General features: G+C 36.7%; 1 protein-coding gene across 1 annotated transcript; it reads right to left on the bottom strand.

Annotated features, from left to right (window-relative positions):
- Positions 1–18,984: 18,984 nt before the first annotated feature.
- Positions 18,985–20,071, bottom strand: LOC115499642 (immunoglobulin-binding protein 1-like). Its single transcript, XM_032595630.1, has one exon. The coding sequence runs from the start codon at positions 20,069–20,071 to the stop codon at positions 19,049–19,051; it is 1,023 nt and encodes a 340-aa protein (XP_032451521.1). The 3' UTR covers positions 18,985–19,048.
- Between the last annotated feature and the right edge of the window lie 3,644 nt (positions 20,072–23,715).

Below are 23,715 nucleotides of genomic sequence, written 5' to 3'. Positions count from 1 at the left end.
AGGAACAAGCAATAAAAACAGCTAAACAGCCATAGCAGACTTTAATGACCTCAGACATATCCCTGATGGTCTGGAAGTGTGAGAGCAAAGACAAAAGTGCAAGTATGCACAAGGCTGGAAAAGAGCAAGAGACCAGAAAGCAACCTAGCTGTCCACTTATCCTTGACTCAACAAGAGGTCATGTGATTATGCAAAAAACAAACAAAACAAAACAAAAAACCCACCCACAAATGAGAAGATGTGGGGCAAACCAAAAACTGGTGCAGACTTGTAAACTCTAAATTTTGAATGTATTTTTTTAAACCAAACTTAGATCCAACAATGAACATTGAGAGGTTTATTGGCTCAAGGTCTTTGAACGCAAAGTATGATAATTCATTGGCTGGCTACTAAGCTCAAAGACATAGGGGCAGGCCCTAAATATAAAAACAAGAGTAACAATTAAAAACTGAGCAGAGACATTAGCAGTTACACACCAAAGCAGAAAAAGTCTCCACAGATTTAGTCTAGGCAAGTTATTAAACAAGAATAACAAAAGAAGAAAAAGGAGAAGAAGCAGAAGTAGAAATAAGAGGAGCAGGAGGAGGAACGGGAGAAGAAGAAGAAAGAAAAAAAGGAAGATGAGGGGGATGAGGAGAAGAAAACAACAATGGCAGAGGAGGGGAAAGAGAAGAAATAACAATGCTCAGGAAGGAAAATCAGAATCCAAAGTTGGTTACAGTATACTATCTTAAATGATCCGTTTTCTAAAAAAAAAAAAAAAATTACAAAACATACAAAGTAAGAGAAAAGTGTTACCCATCTTCTGGAAAAACAAAAGTGAAGAGAAACTAAGTCTGAGAAACTAAGTCTGAGGGGACCAGATATTTGACTTAGCAAACAAAGACTTCAGGATACCTATTATAAACGTATTCAAAAACTTTTAAAGAAATGTATAATAATTACATGAAAGTATGATAACACATACATAACAGATAGTCTTAAAAGAGAAAAATGTAAAAAAGAACGATGGAAATGTGAAGTTCAAACCTATTAATACTAGAAATAAAATATTTAACTGAGGGCCTAGTAGCAGATTTAAGCAGGCAGAGAAAGAATCAGAAAGTTTAATGGATCAATAGAAATTATCTATATGAAAAACAAAAAGTAAAAAGAAGAAAGCACTGTTCAATGAAGAAAATTGAACAGTGCTGTAGAGAACTTAGGACATTATGAAACATACTAACATGTTTATATTTGAAGTCCCAGAAGGCAAGAAGAATGAGGAAAACAGGAAAAAAATCCAAGAAATAATGGGCAAAACTTTCCCAATATGATTAAAAAAAATTAATCTACATATCCAAAAAGTTCAGTTAATTCCAAATAGAATAAATACAAAGAGAAATAAATCTAAATACATCATACTAAAACTTTTGAAAGCCATAAAGTGAAAAATATTGAAATGCCCACAAAAGAAAAATGACCCATTACTTTCAGAGATAAAAAATACAATTAATAGCTGATTTCTCATCAAAAACAGTGCATACCAAAGGCAGGGGGATGACATATTCAAGATATAACAGTTATAAAAGCATACACACTTAACAACAGAGACCCAAAATGTATGAAAGAAAAATCAGTAGTATTGAAAGGGAAAATAGGCAATTCAACAATAATAAAGAGTTCAACATCCCAACCTTTAGAATTAATAGAACAAGCAGACAATAAAACAGCAGATATATAGGAGACTTTATAACATTATTAACAAACTTTACCTAAACTTACCTCTATAAAACATTCCATCTATCAAAAGAATACACATTATTTTTATGCACAGATAGAACAACGCTAAACATAGTAGAACAATGCTAGTTCATAGACTAAGTTTCCATAAAAAGGTGGATATTTGGAAAGATCAATGAAATTGACAGATCTTTAGCTATATTGACAAAGAAAAAAGAAAGACACAATTTATTAACATCAGATATGAGAAGACATCAATACTGATCATACAGAATTAAAGGTATTAAAAAGAATATTATGAAGAACCTTAGATCAACATATAACTTAGATCAAGAGAACAAATTCTGAGGAAGACCCAAAATACCAGAACTAACAAGAAGTAGAAAATATGAATAGACCCATAACAAGTAAATACACTTAATTAATAATTTTTTCTCCATAATGAAAAGCTCAGGCCCAGATGACTTCATTAGTGAATTATCTCAAATATTTAAAGAATAAATAATGCCAATATTTCATAGGCTCTTTCAAAAATAAAGGAAGACTAAAAACTTATCACTCTATGAGATCAGTAACACCTAGATATCAAAGTCAGATAAAAACATCACAAGAAAACTACAAACTAATATCCTTCGTGAACATAGAAAAAATCCTCAACAAAATATTAGCAAACTGAATATACTAACATATAAAAAGGGAGCATTTATGCCAGAAATGCAAGAGCAACTTGAAAAAGAAAAGTCAAGCTGGAGACATCACAACTCCAGACTTCAAGTTATATTACAAACCTGTAGGTATCAAGACAATATGTGGCACAAGAACAGACACATAGATAAATGGAAAAGAACAGAAAATCCAGAAATGGACCCATAACTATATGGACAACTAATCTTCAACAAAGCAGGAAAGAATATCCGTTGGGAAAAAGACAGTCTCTTCAACACATTGTATTGAGAAAACTGGACAGCAACATGCAAAAGAGTAGAACTAAACCACTTTATTACACCACACACAAAAATAAATTCAAAATGGATGAACATGAAATAAATGTCAGGCAGGAAAACATCAAAATCCTAGAGGAAAACACAAGCAGTAATCTCTTTGACAATGGCCTCAGCAACTTCTTTCTAGATATGTCTCCTGAGGCAAGGGAAACAAAAGTAAAAATAAACTATTTGGATTTCATCAAGATAAAAAGCTTCTGCACAGCCATAGAAACAATCAACAGAACTAAAAGGCAACTGGTGGAATGGGAGAAGATATTTGCAAATGATATGTTGGTTAAGGGTTAGTATCCAAAATATGTAAAGAATTTATAAAACTCAAAAACAAAATAATAATAATAATAATCCAATTAAAAATGGGCATAGGACATGAACATTTTTCCAAAGAAGACAGTGAGATGGCTAACAGACACATGAAAACATGCTCAACATCACTCATCATCAGAGAAATACAAATCAAAACTACAATGAGCTATCATCTCACACCTGTCAGAATGACTAAAATTGACAAAACAGAAAACAAAAGATGTTGGTGAAGATGTGGAGATAGATAAACCCTCTTATGCTGTTGGTGGGAATGCAAACTGGTACAGCCACTCTGGAAAGCATATGGAGTTTCCTCAAAAAGTTAAAAAAAAAAAGTTAAAAATAGAACTACCTTATGACCCAGCAATTGTACTATTAGGTACTTATCCAAAGAATACAAAAATACTGATTCAAAGGGACACATATGCCCCAATGTTTTTAGCAGCATTATCAACAATAGCCAAATTATGGAAAGAGCCCAATGTCCATCAACTGATGAATGGATAAAGAAGATGTGGTATACATATATATACACACACAATGGAATATTACTTAACCATAAAAAAGAATGAAATCTTGCCATCTGCAACAACGTGGATGAGCTGGAGTGTATTATGCTAAGAGAAATTACTCAGTGAGAGAAAGACAAATACCATATCATTCTACTCATATGTGGAATTTAAGAAATGTAGTAGATGCACACAGTGAGGGGAAAAGGAGAGGCAAACCATAGTATAGTATAGAGAGGTTAGCAGTGGAATGGATTAAATGGGGTATGGGTATTAAAGAGGGCATTTGTTGTGTGTTGTTGTTTCTACACCTGAAACTAATATTACACTGTATGTTAACTAAATGGAATTTAAATAAAAAGAAGAAAAAAAGAAATGCATGATCAATTCAGCATACAAAAATCAGTTAATCATGATTCAGCATGTAAAACATTTGGGTGTTGTCACTTTTCACACTCAAACAAGAAAAAAGCTCAACAAACTGAAAATCAACAACTCTTTTTAAAATACATCAGTGAACTACTTGGATGTCAAACAGGCACCTTCAATTCAAATTTGCTGTGTCCCAATTGAACTCATCATCTATCCCCCTTCTCCTCAGCTGTCCTTCATCCTATGGTTTCCATTTTGGTGAATGGCACCACATTCCAATAAATTTCTCAAGTTATAAAGAAATAAAATCATCAATCCAGACTACAAAAAAAAAAAAAAAAAAAAAAAGACCAAAAGGAATAAGCAGAGCACAGGCCACTGACACTCAGATCTATAGGGATGAAATGAGATTAAGAATACAGAATGCTGGGGCCCCTGGATGGCTCAGTCAGTTAAGCATCCGATTTTGGCTCAGGTCATGATCTCACAATCCCTGAGTTCAAGCCCCATGTTGGACTCTGTGCTGACAGCTCAGAGCCTGAATCTTGTTTCAGATTCTGTGTCTCCCTCTCTCTGCCCCTTCCCCACTCATGCTCTGTCTCTCTGTGTCTCAAAAGTAGATTAAAAAAAAAAAAGAATACAGAATGCTGATGGGGTGCCTGGGTGGCTCAGTTCATTGTGCATCTGACTTTGGCTCAGGTCATGATCTCACAGTTTGTGAGTTCCAGCCCGACGAGCTCTGTGCTGATAGCTGGGAGACTGGAGCCTGCTTCAGATTCTGTGTCTCCCTCTCTCTCTGCCCCTCCCCCGCTTGTGCTCTCTCTCTGTCTCTCAAAAATGAATAAATGTAAAAAATTTTTTTAAAAAGAAAAAAGAATACAGAATGCTGAGTCATATAGAAACAGCCACCTATGAAAGAACATTGACTTTCAGTGGAGGTCTAGAAGGAGCCAGGGAGGAAAAACTCTGATGTCACTCTCTGCTGTCCTCCAGCCTCTTGCAGAGCTCCTAATTGGCTAAATTGGAAAAAAGATGGCAAAAAGCAGAAAAGAAAAAGGATCTGGAGAGGCAATGGGAAGATTCCAGCTCAAGGATCCTGGTGAAGCTGTGCTGATTCAGACTCTCTCAACAACTGAAAACAACAACAACAAACAAACAAACAAACAAAAACAAATTTAAATTCTACCATATTTGATTCTATGATAAGATTTCCTGATGAGTTCTTTGAAACTGCCAATTTTGGAGGCCTCCAGGGATAATGTTTTGGACTAACCATATCCTAGAAAACAATGATGACCTTGAAACTGCACCAAGAAAAACAGTGATAATAAAAATAACTTCAGTAAGTGAGAAGTTTTATCACTGAATACCATGCAGCCTTGTGAAAGACTGGGATGCAAACTGAATACCATGCAGCCAGGTGAAAGATTGGGATGGATTTATGTACTGATGAGAATATCTCTACAGTATGTTATTGTGTGTAAAAGCTAGGTACAAAACAATGTACACAGTATCATTCTTTTGGGGTAAAAACAAGGAATAAAAAAGAATTATATATATTTTCACTACAAAAAAATACATCAGTGAACTAAAGTCAGTGGTCCGCAAAGTGGAGAAACAGATAGGAGGATAGAGAATCACAACTTACCATAGAAACTTCACTGGAAACCAGTAACAGGGTACCAAAAAAAATTAAACTGTAATTGACAAAGCTGGAGGCTCACTATGGACAAGTTTGAGAGTTAAAAGGCATCAGGGCAGACCAGTTTTAAGGAAGACCCCACACTTCTGTGAGTTTTATTTCCAAGGGCCCCTACCATGCTCTCAGTAAAGATCTGGAAAATTCTCCTAATACTTCCAGAGAGGAGGGGAAAGAGCCATTCTGGAATGCACACACACCATTCTGTTCTCATTAAGCCTTTTTCCTCAAGAGAAACTATTTTGCCAAACCATGACTGACTGAGGTTTTACCAGAGCCTAATTGACCAGGGGAAAGAAAATACCCAAATCCAGCCCCCCACTTGGTATTCCTGTCCCACCTAATGGATGGAAAATTGAGAATCGCCTGTGAAGGTCATAACTCAGTGTCATGGGATCACCAAAAGTCTGAGACTTAAGCATAAACCTATAGACCATTCCCCTTCCCCTTCATATCTTACTACCATATCAACAAAGCTCCTGTATAACAAGAGAATACAACTGAACACTGTCTCAAGTGTTATTTAAGAAGTCTGTAAGGAAGGGCACCTGTCCATTAAGCAAACAATTCTTGATCTCTGCACAGGCATTGATCTCAGGGTCCTAATCTCAGGGCTGTGAGTTCAAGCCCAGAGTTAGGTTCCACTCTGGGTTTGGAGTTTACTGTGTTAAAAAAAAAAAAAAAAGTCTCTAGGGAAATCCAATAACAACAGAAGACAAAAACAAAGATACCAGAGAAAATTTTAGCCTCTGACACCTACAGCTACAGCAAACAGTAAACACAGTCTAACTTGTAGCCAGATAAATAAAACCCACACTAAAGGTTTACTTACCTCAGTTCCTTTTATCCAGTATATTATGTTTGGCTTTCAGAAGAATTATACAGCACATCAAGAGGAAAAACATATAGTCTGAAGAGAAAGAACAAGGATTAGAACCAGACTCAAAGATGGAAAAGATTTTGGGATTATCAGACCAGGAACTTAAAACAATTATGATTTGGAGCTCCTGGGTGGTTCAGTCAGTTGAGCATCTGACTTTGGCTCAGGTCATGATTTCTCAGTTTGTGAGTTCAAGCCCTACATCGGGCTCTGTGCTGACAGCTCAGAGCTTGGAGCCTGCTTCGGATTCTGTGTCTCCCTCTCTCTCTGCCTCTCCCCCGCTCATGCTCTCTCTCTCTCTCAAATAAACATTAAAAAATAATAATAAAATAAAATAAAACAATTATGATTTATAAGCTAAGGGATCTAATGGAAAAAAGACAACAAACATAAACATATGGATAATGTAAACAGAGAGAAAACAGATGTAAAAGCCCACATATTATATGGTTTCATTTCTATGAAACATCCAGAAAAGGGTAGTAGTGGGGATTGACTGCAAACTGGCAAGGGGAATTTTTGTGGAATGACGAGAGTGTTCTGAAACTTGATTATACTAATAGTTGCACAACTTTATGAATTTACTTTAAAAAATCATTAAGCTGTATACTTCAAATAGGTTAATTTAAGGTATATACACTATATCTCAAAAAAATTGAGAAAACCTCTTCCAGAGATTCTAATTTGATTAGTCTACGGTTCACTCTGGTTATTCATAATTTTGACATATATTCAGATAATCCAATGTGCAGTGAAGGTTGAAAAATCACTATTTTAGATCTGGGTTATCCAATCTGCTTGCATTTTCAAAAAATAATAAACAAGGATGGAGTTAATATGACAGAGCAGTAGGGGGAGCCTGAGCTTGTCTCATCCCTGAAATGCAGCTAGATCAGCATCAAACCATTTTGATCACCTAGGAAATTGATCTGAGGATTAATGCAATAATCTTTATAATTTGAGCCAGAACTTAGCAGGTAAGCAGTGCAGAGAGGTGAATTGGGGGAGAGAAAAGCCTCAGAGCCTCAGAGGGTTAGGAGTCATTTTTTCAGAGAGAAGACAGAGAGAGAAACAGTAAGGGGGAGAGTGCTCCCCACAAAAGTAGCTGGAGAGAAAGAGAGAGAAAAAGTGAAAACACTTGCAGAGGCCTGAACAAATCTGTTCCCCAAAACGATTGACAGGGGAAAAGGAGATTTCAACATCTCCATGATTCTATAAACAGTTGAGCAAGAGTCTAAAGGTTCAAAACTCAGTGCCTGGCAATACTCTAATGAGGAAGTAGGGTGAATCCCCAGAAGCAGATGGCATGGCCTGAGGTGTCCATGTGCCACATGGGGAGAAGTGGTTCCCCTGCTTGGAGTGCAGTTTGGTAGAGGCCAAATGGCCTCCCCTTGGGCAAAAGTCCCAGTGGACCCTGGAGAGCTGCCATATTTATTGATATTGGAACAAAGACACCAGGGTGCAGCAAAACCTGGCACCAGCTGTGTATTGTGACTTACCATACACTCTGAGCTGCCATTGCGTGATCATGCATATATTTTCTGGGACAAGCTGGCACCTGGCCATTGCTCAGTGATACCCTCCCCCTCGCCCCCCAGAGAATCAGTACAGGTCCAAGTCACAGGGATCACTGAAGTGTGGTTTGGTTGTTTTTTTTTTTTTTAAGTTTTATTTATTTTGGAGAGAGAAAGAGAGACAGAGAGAGACAGAGGGGGTGAGGGAGAAGGGCAGAGTGGGAGACAGAGGATCCAAAGCATGTTCTGTGCTGAAAACAGAGAGCCCATTGCAGGGCTTGAACTCACAAACCATGAGATTATGACCTGAGCTGAAGTTATATGCTTAACCAACTGAGCCACCCAGGTGCCCTTGAAGTGTGGGGTTTTTGAAACATAGCCCCATCTGAGATAAAACTCTGGAGGGAGGCTCCACCTGGCAGGAAGACAGCTTGGATACAGGGTAAAGGCGGGGAGCTGACAGAAGCCTGAGACAAAGGAGGGGTGCTTGATCACATGTGTGTGAGGGCACAAAATACCCATACCAGAGACTAAAGAGCTGGGTGAAGCCATTTCCACCTCTAGCGTGCAAGCACTCAGGAATTTACCGCAGTGAACTAAGCAGTGCCACCAAATGGAGAATAGGGCCATTACACTGAGCCCTGCCCACTTGTACCCTCCAGGCACATCCCATAGAAGACCAGCATGAATCCCTTACATCTGTTTAGTCTATGGGCTATAGTGTGCTGAAAAGTTTCCGTACTAGGGGAAATGAGATGTAACTTCATTCAGATTTCATTCTGTTTGCTTGTTTGTTCATTTTCTTTGCTTCTGTTTTTGTTCATGTTTTTCTTTTCTTTATTTTATTTCTTTTTCTTTCTTGGAGACTGAAAGAGAATTTTTTTTTATTTTTTATTCATTTTATTTTCAGTATTTTATTTTATTCTATTACTTAAATTATTTTGTTTTTAAATTTTTAAACTTTTTCCCCTTTCTCTATTTTCTCTATTCTATCAAGCTTCTCTCAACAAGCAGTATGAAACACACCCAGCTTCTAGCTTCCTTTGATTTTGTTGTTTGTTTTGCTTTGTTTTCAATTTTTTAATTTTAATTTTTTATTTTATTAGTTTTTAATCCCTCCAAAATGACAAGATGGAGGAATTCACCTCCTCCAAAAAAAAGAATAAGAAGAAATAAACGCCAAGGATTTAATCAACAAGATATAAGTAAGATGTCTGAACTAGAATTTAATACCATGATTATAAGGATACTAGCTAGGGTTAAAAAAGCATAGAAGATACCAGACAATCCCTTTCTTCAGAAATAAAAGAACTAAAAGCTAGTCAGGCCAAAATTAAAAATGCTATATCTGAGATATACTCTTGAATTGATGTCATGATGACAAGGATAGATAAAGCAAAGCAGCAAATCACTGATACAGAAGATAAAATTATGGAAAATAATAAAGCAGAAAAAAGGAGGTAAATAAAGGCAAAAGATCACAATAGAAGACTTAGAGAACTCAACAACTTATTAAAGAGGAATAATATTCATATCACAGAAGTTACAGAAGATGAAGAGAAAGACAGGGGCAGAAGGTTTATGTGAACAAATTATACCTGAAAACTTTCCTAATCTGGGGGAAGACACAAAAAGCAAAATTCAAGAAGCACAGAGAACTCCCATTAAATTCAATAAAAACCGAACATCACCGAGGCAAATCATAGTCAAATTCACAAAATACACAGACAAGGAAAGAATCATAAAGGCACCAAGGGAAAAAAGTTCTTAACCTACAAGGGAAGAGAGAACAGGTTTGTGGCAAATCTATATCTGAATCTGTCCAGAAACTTGGCAGTCCAGAAAGGAGTGACCGGATATATTCAACATGCTGAATTGGAAAAATATGCAGCCAAGAAATCTTTATCCAGCAAGTCTGCCATTCAAAATAGAAGAAAAGATAAAGAGTTTCCGAGGGGCACCTGGTTAGCTCAGTCAGTTAAGGATCCAACTTCAGCTCAGGTCATGATCTCACAGTTCATGGTTCAAGCCCCATGTCAGGCTCTGTGCTGACATCTCAGAGCCTGGAGCCTCCTTCAGATTCTGTGTCTTCCTCTCTCCCTGCTCCTCCCCTGCTCATTCTCTGTCTCTCTCTGTCTCAAAAATAAATAACTGTTAAAAAAAAAAAGTTTCCCAAACAAACAAAAACTAAAGGAGTTCATGGCCACTAAACCAGCCCTGCAAGAAATTTTAAGGGGGACTCGAGTGGAAGAAAAAAAAAGCAAGATAAAAAAGACCAGAAGCAACAAAGACTGGAAAGGAATAGACAACATTACCGGAAATACCAAATCTACAGACCACACAATGGCACTAAATTCACATCTCTCAATCTAATTTAGACTAAATGCTCCAAACAAAAGATATAGGGTATCAGAATGGGTAAAAAAAATAAAATTCATCAATACGCTGGTTACAAAAGACTCATTTTAGACTTAAAGACACCTGCAGATTGAAAGTGAGGGGATGGAGAACTATCTATCATGCTAATGGACATCAAAAGAAATCCAGAATAGCTAGCCATACTTACATCAGAAAAACAAGATTTTAAAGCAAAGACTGTAACAAGAGATGAAGAAGGGCATTATATCATAATTAAGGGGTCTATCCACCAAGATCTAGTGATTATAAATATTTATGTCTCCAACTTGAAAGCACCCAAATATATAAATCAATTAATTACAAACATAAAGAAACTCATCAGTAATGATACTATAATAGTAAGGGATTCAACACCCCACTTACAACAATGGACAGCAATGGACAGATCATGCAAGCAGAAAACCAACAAAGAAACAATAGCTTTGAATGACACACTGGACCAAATGGACTTAACAGAAACATTCAGAACATTTCATCCTAAAGCAGCATAATACACATTTGTCTCGAGTGCACATGGAACATTCTCCAGAATGGGTCACATACTGGGTCACAAATCAGCCCTCAACAAGTACAAAAGCTCAAGATAATATCATGCATATTTTCAGAACATACCACTATGAAACTTAGAGTCAACAACAATAAAAAACTTGGAAAAACCACAAATACTGGGAGATTAAAAAACATTTTACTAAAGAATGAATGGGTTAACCAAGAAATTAAGAGCAAATAAAAAAGTACATGGAAGCCAATGAAAATGAAAACAGAACTGTCCAAAGCCTTTGGGATGCAGTAAGGGCGGTTATAACAATTAAGCATATAGCAATCCAGGACTTCTTACAGAAGGAAGAGAAGACTCAAATACACAACCTAACTTTACACCTAAAGGAGATGGAAAAAGAACAGCAAATAAAGTCCCAAAACAACAAAAGAGGGGAAATAACAAAGATTAGAGCAGAAATCAATGATATTGAAAAAAAAAAACAAACAGTAGGAGCTGGTTCTTTGAAAGAATTAAAGTTGATAAACCTCTAGCTGGATTCATCAAAAGAAAAAGGAAAAGACCCAAATACATAAAATAATGAATGAAAGAGGAGAGATCACAACACCACAGATATACAAAAGAATATTATGAGCAATTAAATGCCAAAAAATTGGGCAATCTGTTAGAAGTGGATAAATTTTTAGAAACATAAACTACCAAAACTGGAACAGGAAGAAATAGAAAATTTAAACAGACCCATAACCAGTAAAGAATTTGAATTAGTAATCAAAAATCTCCCAACAAACGATAGTCCAGGGCCTAATAGCTTCCCAAAGGAAGTCTCCCACACATTTAAAGAATAATTAATACCTATTCTTTTGAAGCTGTTCCAAAAAACAGAAATGGAAGGAAAACTTCCAAACTCATTCATGAGGGCAGCATTACCTTGATTCCAAATCCAGACACAGACTCCACTAAAAAGGAGAATCACAGACCAATTTCCCTGATGAACATGGATGCAAAAATTTTTAACAAGATACAAGCAAATTGAATCCAACAATACATTAAAAAAAACTATATGCCATGAACAATTGGCATTTATTCATGGGCTGCAGGGATGGCTCAATATCCACAAATCAATCAACATGATACATCACATTAATAAAATAAAGGATAAGAACCACATGATCCTCTCAATAGATGCAGAAAAAAATTTGACAAAATACAACATCCTTTCTTCATAAAAACCTTCAATAAAGTGGGGATAGAAGAAACATAACTCAACATATTAAAGGCTATATATGAAAGACCTACAGCTAACATCATCCTCAATGGAGAAAAACTGAGAGATTTCCCCCTGAGATTAGGAACACAACAGGGATGTCCACTCTCACCTCTGTTGTTTAACATAAAGTTGGAAGTCCTAGCCCTAGCAATCAGACAACAAAAAGAAATAAAAGGCATTCACATTGTCAAGGAAGAAGTCAAACTTTCACTCTTCACAGATGACATGATACTCTACATGGAAAACCTGAAAGACCATCAAAAAACAGCCAGAGGTGATACATGAATTCAGCGAAGTCTCAGGATATAAAATCAACATACAGAAATTGGTTGCATTTCTATACAGCAATAATGAAGCAGCAGAAAGAGAAACCAAGGAATCGATCCCATCTACAATTGCACCAAAACCCATAAATACCTAGGAATAAACCTAACCAAAGAGTAAAAGGTCTGTTAACTGAAAACTATAGAAAGATTATGAAAGAAACTGAAGAAGACACAGAGAAATGGAAAAACATTTCATGCTCAATGGACTGGAAGAACAAATATTCTTAAAATGTTGATACTACCCAAAGGAATCCATACATTCAATGCAATCCCATTCAAAATAACACCAGCATTCTTCACAGAGCTAGAAAAAACAATTCTAAAATTTGTATGGAACCAGAAAAGACCCTGAATAGCCAAAGTAATGTTGAAAAAGAAAACCAAAACTGGAGGCCTCACAATTCCAGACTTCAAGTTATATGGCAAAGGTGTAATCATCAAGACAGTATGGTACTGGCACAAGAAAACAGACACATAGATCAGTGGAACAGAATGGAGAACCCAGAACTGGAGCCACAAATGTATGGCTAACTAACTTTCAACAAAGCAGGAAAGAATATCCAGTGGAAAAAAGACAGTCTCTTCAGCAAATGGTGTTGGATAAACTGGACGGCGACATGCAGAAGAATGAACCTGGACCACTTTCTTACACCAAAACCAAAAATAAGCTCAAAATGGATGAAAGTTCTAAATGTAAGACAGGAAACCATGGAAAGCCTAGAGGAGAAAATAGGCAACAACCTCTTTGACCTCAACCACAGCAACTTTGTACTAGACATGCCTGCAGAGGCAAGGACAACATAAACAAAAATGAACTATTGGGACCTCATCAAGATAAAAAACCTTCTGTGCAGTAAAGGAAACAATCAATAAAACTAAAAGGCAACCAATGGAATGGGAAAAGATATTTGCAAATGACATATCAGGTAAAGGGTCCAAAATCTATAAAGAACTTATCAAATTCAACACCCAAAAAAACACAAATAATCCAGTGAAGAAATGGGCAAAAGACGTGGACACTTCCAAAGAAGACATCAATGTGGCTAACAGACACATGAAAAGATGCTCAACATCACTCATCATAAGGGAAATAGAAATCAAAACCACAATGAGATATCACCTCACACCTGTCAGAATGGCTAAAATTAACAACTCAGGAAACAACAGATGTTGGTGAAGATGCAGAGAAAGGAGAACACTTTTGCACCGTTTGTGGGAATGCAAAGTGGTGCAGCCACTCTGGAAAACAGTATGGAGGTTCCTCAAAAATTAAAAATAGAACTACCCTATGACCCAGCAATTGCACTACTAGAAATTTATCCAAAGGGTACAAAAATGTTGGTTTGAATGAGCACATGCATCCCAATGTTTATAGCAGAGCTAGCAACAATAGGCAAATTATGGAAAGACCTCAAATGTTAATCAACTGATGAATGGATAAAGAAGATGTGGTATAAAATGTCATACTACTTGGTGATGAAAAAATGAAACTTTTTTTGATGTTGCCATTTGCAACAAGGTGGATGGAACTAGAGTGTATTATGCTAAGCGAAATAAGTCAGTCAGAGAAAAACAAATATCATATGATTTTACTCATATGTGGAATTAAAAAACAAAACAGATGAACATTGGGGAAAGGAAGGAAAAATAAGATAAAAACAGAGGGAGTCAAACCATAAGAGACTCTTAAATACAGAGAACAGACTGAGGGTTGCTAGAGGGGTGCTGTGTGAGGGGATGTCTAAATGGGTGATGGGCATTAAGGATGACACTTGTTGGGATGAACAGTGGGTATAATATGTAAATGATTATATGCATAAATATATATATACATATATATTTGTTTAGCCAAGTCCTTCCCATAAATTTGATTATTGTTGTGAACTGGCAAACAGCTTATGTCATATTCTTACAATGTATCCTGTATATGAAGAGTATATATCTATGAAAGTAAAATATGCATTTCCAATATTAAAAAATAATAAACAAATTGTCTTTCCAAATATCACAACAAATCCCATTGTTTCTCATTAAACTGAAGTAAATATTAATCCTTAAAAGAAACTATCTCTTCATGAACTCCTTTTTATATGAATTGGGTTTTATTCTTCTAAAATGTGTCCATGCCAAGCTTATGTTTACCTAGCATTTGTTGCATATATGTCACTAGCCCGCTTTGCCAGGACAACTTATTTAATTTTGATTACTGTGAGATTAGTGCCAAGAAGGCTGATGAGAACTGTCAGCAACTTCTCTAGTGATGCTGAGGGCCTCATTCATCCGTCCTTCAGGAAATGGCCTTTTATTGGCTTCAACACTCTAATGTGTAAGAGTTCTTGTGAGGTGTCTAAGAGAAAAAAATTACAATTTCAAAGTTTAAAGCAAACATCTTCTATTTTAATCCCTTTTAAACTAAGAACTTGACAATTGTAGTCTGTTTTTTCCCCAATACCTAAAGGAATTTATCAAGTCATACTTCAGTGAATAAAATTCAGAATCCAGTGTGGTTTCCTTCCTTCTTACACTGTTCCCTTCTGCAGTATACTATTCTGTTGAACACATTATTGTCAGAGGAGATGCCAGCAAAATGGCAGACTAGAAGGCTCTAAGCTCCTGTTCTCTCACAGAAACACTAAAAAAAAAAAAAAAAAAAAAAAAAAAAAAAGCTGAAACAACTTTGCCAAGAGCTCTAGAAAACAGTAAAATATTTACAACAACCAAGAAAATGCCCAATCAAGAAAAAGGAATCTTCAAAATATAAGGAAAATTTTGTTACATATTTATTCATCCTTGTGCCACTACCTCCCCAGCACAATGGCAGTCCTGGTCTTGATTGGTAGCAGCAAGTTTGCCAGTTCCTTACCATGGTCCAGAGGAGGCAGACTTTATTTCCAAATTACTATGTGCATCTATTCTAACCTATCCAGAAAATACTTAGATGATTGATACAAGATGCTCATCTCTGTTTTACGTAACTTAGAACTCAGGTAGAGAAGCAGTGGACGTTGCTTATAAAAGCCACAAGGTGCCTACATCAAGAGATTCCAGGTGAAGATATACAATAGACCATCTGCGGCATGGAGGAAAAGCTAAGGTAAGACTATTTGGGAAATTAGGACATTCAAAGCAGCAGCAGTGTACATTGGAGAATTCAGAAAGCTATTCATATGCCCAGGCAAGAGGCATGCTAAGAAAAGATCTGAGAAGACTTTGAGCTTTCACCTTGGGTTGATCTCTAGGGTCAGAGCAAGCCTAGATAACTGCTGAAGGTGTGTTCTAGCACAGAGCTAATCTGTAAATATTGGGAGAGGCTCCTGGCATTCAGGAAATCTGTCAAAACATTAGCTGAACCTGACCTAAAGGAACAGAGACTTCAGTGGTAAGACACAACAACTAATGGTCTTTGAAAAAAATAGCTTTGAAATTTTTCAAAACAAAACAGACTAATATAACCTTCAACAATTAAAAAAGAATCAAACCTTAGGGATGACAGTAAATCTGATTTTCAGAGTTACCACCTTATAATAGTCAAATGCCCAATTTTCAACAACAACAAAAAAATCACAGGCATGCAAAGAAACAGGAAAACATGGCTCTTCATAGGAACAAAATAATTGAGAGAAATCATCCCTGAGGAAGAGCAAACATTAGATTTACAAGACAAAGATGTTAAAACAACTGTCTTAAATAAGCTGAAAAGGCTAAAGGACAGCATATAAAGAGAACAAAAGGAAATCAGGAAAATGATGTATGAAAAGAGAATATCAACAAAAAAATATAAATCATTTTTTAAAAAAAGGACCAAACAGAAATTCTAGAGCTAAAAAGTACAATAACTGAATTGAAAAATTCACAAGAGGGATATAACAGCAGATTGCAGCAGACAGAAGAAAGAATCAGCCAACTAAAGAGAGGACAATTAGAATTATTGTGTCTGAAAAATAGATTTGGGTAGACGATGTCCAGGCACCTGTGAATATCCTATTTGCTCCTATTTTTCCCCACATACCTTGTATGTATCTGAAATATAAATTAAAATTGTACATGTTCTCATTATCATCTCTCTAAAAATTTTTTTAAGTTATACTTAATACAGACTAGTGTGGTGATGTTTTTCATTTATTTATTCCTACGTCAAAGCAATGGACATACTTTCTCCCTTCATTGTTTTTGCAATTACAAAAGCAACATATGCCTATTGAAAGAAAAAAAATACACTTTTGTATAAGGAAAAGAATAAAAGTCTCCTGTTTGACCATATTGCTGAGACAACTACCATTAACAAACTTGGCGTATATCTTCTCATTTTTTCAACACGTATCTGTCATATATACTTATATGAAATTTAAAACACATAGGTAGCCTGTATTGATATGTAAATGAACATATTCATTTTATAAAGGCTAATTTATATAGCTCTTTTTCCCACTTACAATATATTATGAAACAAACACATAGATACTACTCAACCACTTTTTAATGGCCACCTAGGAAAATCTGTTACAAGAATTCCCAGACCAACCTCATCCAGTGGATTTAGGGTCTCTTAGAACTTTTCAAAGCTGCCCTTGCACCAAATGTCACTGCCTTAAAACTCCAAGTAAGGGTAGTAGAAATAAGTCCAATGACTCTTACAGAAAGGGCTTGATCCCGTGGTTCTCAATCCCTAGAGATGGGCCAAACCACTGACCTGAATTTGCCTCTCAACAAGAAGGGTCTGGGTACCAAACAGAACACCAAACTGATATCATTATATCTGTCCTCTATCATCACCTTCCTACCTCTCATCTGTTAGAGAATGCTGGGAGCCTGCAATAAAGAGACACAGAGGCAGCTGGACGCTGTAAAGACACAGCATTAGGTTCTGAAGTTTATGGGCTTTAAACATACCCCATAAGCCTGCTTGACATGTCTAATCTTTCTATACCAACATATTGTAAATTTACATCATAATTCTTTTAACCAGTGTCCTGTGTTAGGCTTGAATTGGTTTCCAATTCCTTGCTGATTACAATGCTATTCTGACCACATATCATACACATATATCCATGTCCAATTAACGATCATTTCTGTTGGATTAAATTCAAAAAATGAGGGGCGCCTGGGTGGCGCAGTCGGTTAAGCGTCCGACTTCAGCCAGGTCACGATCTCGCGGTCCGTGAGTTCGAGCCCCGCGTCAGGCTCTGGGCTGATGGCTCAGAGCCTGGAGCTTGCTTCCGATTCTGTGTCTCCCTCTCTCTCTGCCCCTCCCCCGTTCATGCTCTGTCTCTCTCTGTCCCAAAAATAAATAAACGTTGAAAAAAAAAATAAAATAAAATAAATTCAAAAAATGAGATTCCTAAGTTAACTTGCTAGGTAAAATGTTGATACATGTTGATAAAAAACCCTCTGAAAAGGACTTTTTTTTTTCATTAGAAGGTTAAGTTTCAGTAGCTTTTTTGAAAGGCAATCTAATGTCATTGCCCAAAATATAAAAGGCTGTTTTCATCAGTGTGGCTGCCATAACAAAAATACGATAGACTGGGTTGCTTATAAACAACAGAAATTTATTTCTCACTGTTCTAGAAGCTAGAGGTCCAAGTTTAGGGTGGCAGCAAGGTCAGATTCTGCTGTATAATCAGAGCCCCCTTCATGGTTCATAGATGACCTTCTCCTTTACATGTTTCTTCACATGGCAGAGGGAGTAAGGAAGTTTTCTGGGGTCTCTTTTACAAGGGCATTAATTCAGTCAGAAGATTAGTGAATGACCCTCATGACCTAATCACCCTCGTGACCTAATTACATCCCAAAGGCCCCCACGTTCAAATATCATCACATTGGATGGAGATTAGATTTCAACATATGAATTTTGGGGGGGGAGGGGGACAAACATTTGATATATGATAGGGGCCATGTTCATTGACCTAGCAGTTCCACCTCAAGGAATCTCTCTTATAGAAATAATTAAACCAGAAACTATTTACAGGGAAGCTTAAGGGCCACTCACTTGCATAAACCACAGCAGCTTTATATTTTTAATCGCATAATCATATTCCTAAAGACCAATATTGTATAAGCTAAAGTACTCACAAAGTCTGGATCTACCACTGACGTGCACAACATGCATAAAGATGTAAGTATATATATGATTGATTAACAAAATCTAAATAACTGGAAATAAAGAAAATTTTATGTTATAGAATTTTCTGACCTCAGCACTATTTACTTTTTTTTTTTTAAAAAGGGACTTTTATTTTTTAAGAGAATTTATATAGCCATTGATTATACAGAGCCATTTGTCAGTACTTTTTTCTTTCCACTTACGAAACTGGAATACACCATGATGAGGATGATAACACCAAAACAAGATTGCTGGCTGATCACCTAGAGTACAAATACACACTTACTTGTTTGACATTTTATTGAACATAAAGCAAGATTAAGCATCTTCATCTTACACAGCTGAAGCAGGAGCCCAGGTAGGGGAAGACTGCATGGCTTTCCTTGTCTGGGAAGATGTGACTCCCTGAAGTCCCATCTTGTTGTGGTAAGACTAACCCATGTTCTGTCGGTTGCCATAGCCTCTGGGATGGGTGTCCTTCCAGTCATCCCACTCCCGAACTCTGTGGAGTGTTTCTTCCCCCTCCTCCTCCTCCTCTCCCTCCTTTTGTTTCTGATCTTCCTGTTGCTGAGCTGCTCTTTTGAGCTCTGGTGTTATCTTGGCTATGCCCTGATCTGGTAATGCTCCATATTTCTGATGCTGATCATACCAGTCATTCACTGTCATAGATGCCAGACTTGGATAACCAGCTCCAAATACTTTGGCTTGGGTCACATTCCGAGTGAGAACGAAGGGTTTCATTGGAGGCCTGTCCTGAGGAGATGAGTAAGAAGTTGATGCATCTTTTGAGGAGTCGTCTTCTCTCAGGATCTTCATCTCCTGGTCAATGCTCTCAATCTCTTCTAAGCTAATACCGATCCACCTTCGAAGGTGAAGAAGGTAATATTCACGAACACACTCATCATCTGCTTGACCACTTTCCACAGCAGATTTCAGTGCAAACAACCTATGCTCCACCTCCTTCTTCTGCTTGTATCTCTCTATTTTAGCCTGTCTTTCAGATGCCACAGCAACGAGGCTAGGACACGCCATGGAGGAACTAGCAGTATTATTATCAGCTGAGTTGGTTTGGGGCAGCTCAAACTCTGCCACATGATAATACTGGCACTGAGTTAAGTAGTTTAAAAAGTGTTCTCGAGCCCACTGCAAATGATCTAGACGCTTGCTGGGGTTGACTTGTTTCATGGCGAGCGCTCCTTGAAAAGCTGAGACCATCAGGTACTTCAGGTCTGTGGAAGCAATCTCTTCCAAGTCTTCATTTCGGCTGAACAAGTCGAGCTGCGATAACATTTCAGCAGCCTTCTTAAGGAGGTCTAGTCCCCTGAATACCTTATCTTGAATTATCTGGGAACCGGTGGGTTCAGTCGCTGCTTCCACTTCGTCCAGAAGCTGCTTGCTGGTTTCGAACAGCGCGGGGAGCCGCAGTAGCAGTAACGCGTCTCCGGCTGTTGCCATCTTGGGGGAAGGAGGAAGGCGGAAGCAGCGCTATTAACTTTTGACCTCAATATTCTTTGCAGCAGGCTCCTGTCCTGTGAATTGAAAGGTGTTTACCAGAGTCTCTGACTTCTCCCACTAGACGGCAGTAGCACCCCTTCCCTCCAGCAAAATGTCTGTAAACATTATCATAGGTACTCTGGGAGGCAAGATGTCCCCCTCCCACTGATTATCGCTATAACCATACCAAGGCAAACTATGCAACTATTAAAAGGAGTGCCATCATTGTACAAGTGGATGTGGAGAAAAGATAAATACATCTGTTTAAGTGATGAAAGCAAGTTGATGATCTGTACAAGTAGTACAAGTCCGCTCAGTAAGAAGCGTATCATATATGGGTATATGCACATACATTTGCATGCATATGATAGAAAAACACTAGAAAAATGCACAGCAAATTGGTAGCTGTGGTTACATCTAGCGAGAAGAATGAGATGGGAGCAGCGTGGGAAGAAACGGTGGTGAAGAGAAACATTCATGTTTAAACACATCATTAAACACATTCTCACTATTTCAATCTTTTACACCAGTAAATCTTTACACCGATGTTTTACTCATTAGAAAATTAAAGCAAATTATTTCCTAAAAATGAATGAAAGTTATGGTACATGCTTTTTAAGCCAGGCTCCCACCAGAAGAGTATAAGAGTTTCTGCTTCCCCACATCCTAGCACTGGGTGTCATCAATGTCTTTATCATCAAATACCTGAAAATATTTTAGTATTAGTTTACTTTGTACTTCTTTAATATTGAGGTTGGTTGGATATTTAAATATTTATTTAATCTCTGAATTTCTTCTAAGAGCTGCCTATTCTTTTGCCCATTTGTTGTTGCCCACTGTTCTTAGATTATTTATCTTTTGCTGATTGACATTAACCTTTTATCTGTCATTACGTGGCCATATAGAAAGAGGTTTCAACAGTGAAAGTGACCTCATGAAAAAAAAATGTAATCACCCCTCATTTATAATTATAGTCTTGGAAACCAAACCATCAGGACACAATAAAGATAAAAATAAGATTTTCCTTGACTTGTGATATTTTACTCACATTTGAAATCTCAACTTACGTTTATTTTCTTTTTGTTTAATTAACATATATTTCAAATGACCTCTACATGCCAGGCTTTTTGGCTGTAAAAGTGGAGTTTTAAATTATGGACTTTCAAGTCCTTAGGAGTCTTAGAAGACATTTTCCCATCCACTCAATTTATAGATAACTAAGATTCTGAAAGTTCAAATGCCTGCTTGACCTCAGTCAGGAACCCGGTTGGGAGCAGACATTTGGGAGGTCCCTGGCTCCCACCACCATGTCCATTCTCTTTTCATTTATTCAGCAGACACTCCACACCTTATCCATGCTGTACACAGTCAGCTAATTTTAGAGTATTTACACAAATATTGTCAGAAGAATTGTTTTATTGCACAAAAGCAGATAAAAAAGAAAGCATAATGATACTAAAATATGTCTGGTGACAAGGATTCTGGCTCACTTTTGGGACTATCTGTTCATAATGATTTTCCCATAAGACAATTCTTACTGCCATTAACAAAGCACTTACTTGAACAGCATGCTTTGAGGCTTTATCTGCTTCCTACAAAACAATCTGTTAATGTAAATGTAATCAGAAGTATTCTTGATTTCATTGTATTATTTGCTTTCTTAGCAAATCTTACACTACAAATCAGCATGCAATTAAAAACCAGGTTCATCCATGTTTCATATTAGATAAATAAAAGGAACTCTCCACACTTTTAACTATGTCTATCTTGGCTGCTCAAGCACTGTCAAAGTTTTAGGGAGCATACAAATGTGAATCACATGCAGTACATGCATGTGAATCACATGCAGTACAAAGGACAAGATGAGCATCCTCTATTTTTAAGCCTTAAGTGATTCCACTAGTCAGTTAAAATAAGACTCCATGTTAACAACAGGTTTACTCATATATATAAACACTTATAAGTTCCTAGTTGAGACTGCATTTGCCTAATTTGCTTTGTACCATGTCCAGCACAATGTCATGTCCTTGTGCAATGTTTACTTAATATTATTAGATAATGACATGTATAGATTTAATAATTTGCTTGAGGGAAAAATGAAACTAGTTCTTTGTTTAGCACCTTTTATCTGAGAACTTCAATGTAATTTTCTAGCATCCATCTTTAAGATGCATGGGAGATGAGGGTGGCAAATTGTAGCTTTACTTTGCAGATAATAAAGAAAGTGACATTGAGAAGTGAATCTGCCTGCCGAAAGCCAGATTTTGAACTGATAATAATACCAAGATGCCTTTTAATCATTGCTGCTATTGTATTAGTATCTAAAAATAAATTGACACCAGCCATAATTCTGTATATACTTTCATACACCCTGTAGAACCCATATTTTTTTATGTTTGCTATTCGTTGGATTTTCCTGTCTTAAGTCAACCTATGAAACAACAATTTAATAATATGAGACGGTTCATAATTAAGGGATAAGACTTGAATCTTTGGCATAATAACCATATAAGAAAAATACTTTCCAGAACAATTACAGACAGATAGAGATACACAAATTGAAAAATGGATAAGAGATATACAAATTGTATTGGATTGCACATCTAGGACTCTTATCTCAATCATGCTAAATAATATCTAACAGGATTTTGGAGACATTCCAATCTTGCTTCCCAGCTAACTGCTGATCATTTATGCATGGTGGCTTTGCCTCAACCTCAGCTTCAACATAGCTAAAGTCTAATTTGTCATCCACCCATCTAAGTCACCAGCTCATCCTGATGTTCCTGATTCTGTCGGAGGCACTGCCAGGAATCCTGTGGCATCCGAGATCCCACTCTCTTGCCATCTCCTCCCTTCCATCAGCCAGCAATCCTGTTGATTTGTGCAAAATGCTATGTCTTACATCTCAGAATATGTTTTATTAGTTATTTAATGTGAGTATGCAAATAGGTCCATTAGGAAATCCTTTGCATTGTATTAATTCAGCGTTTTAAATGATTATATTTCACCTTAAATGCTAATGAAGTTTATTTATTAATGTGTATCTTCCACTTTAAAGCCTGTGAAAGTTCTTTTTAGCATATCAATTTCTTTAAAAGTTAAGCTGACTTTTTTTTTTTTCCACTGGACTTTTGTTCTGATCTGTTAACAAATCTAAACTTTATTATCCAGGAAAAGGAATGAGATAAAGAGGTCTATTTTCCATCCTGCTCTTTTGTAATTCACATTAACGTTAATGGGAGTTGTGCACACCTATTAAAAGAAGAAGAGAACCCTAATTAAACACCTTTTGGTTGACACTCTATGTGATCATTTATTATGAAAAGTATAAGAAAATCATCTTGCTTTGGACAGTCATAAACAGAACTACAGAGGAATCGAGATTACATATGGTAGGAGGGGAAGATGATGAACAGCAATCAGCTTTTAAAATTATTTTAAAAACAAGCTGCCCATACATTTTCATACTAATTAACTCCATTTATGCCCCTTGCTGCTCTATGAACATATACTGAAAGAAACGATAGGATGATTAACAAACATTTGCAGACATGTGTGACAGCAAAACAAAAAAATATTATTAAAGTCAGACACCAAATAAA

Source organism: Lynx canadensis, chromosome D4 (assembly GCF_007474595.2).
Source record: "Lynx canadensis isolate LIC74 chromosome D4, mLynCan4.pri.v2, whole genome shotgun sequence".
Lineage (NCBI taxonomy): Eukaryota > Metazoa > Chordata > Mammalia > Carnivora > Felidae > Lynx > Lynx canadensis.
This window is presented reverse-complemented; position numbering and strand designations above follow the sequence as displayed.

Excerpts from the sequence above, each read along its gene's own strand:
- LOC115499642 (XM_032595630.1), bottom strand. The coding sequence starts at position 20,071 with ATGGCAACAGCCGGAGACGCGTTACTGCTACTGCGGCTCCCCGCGCTG.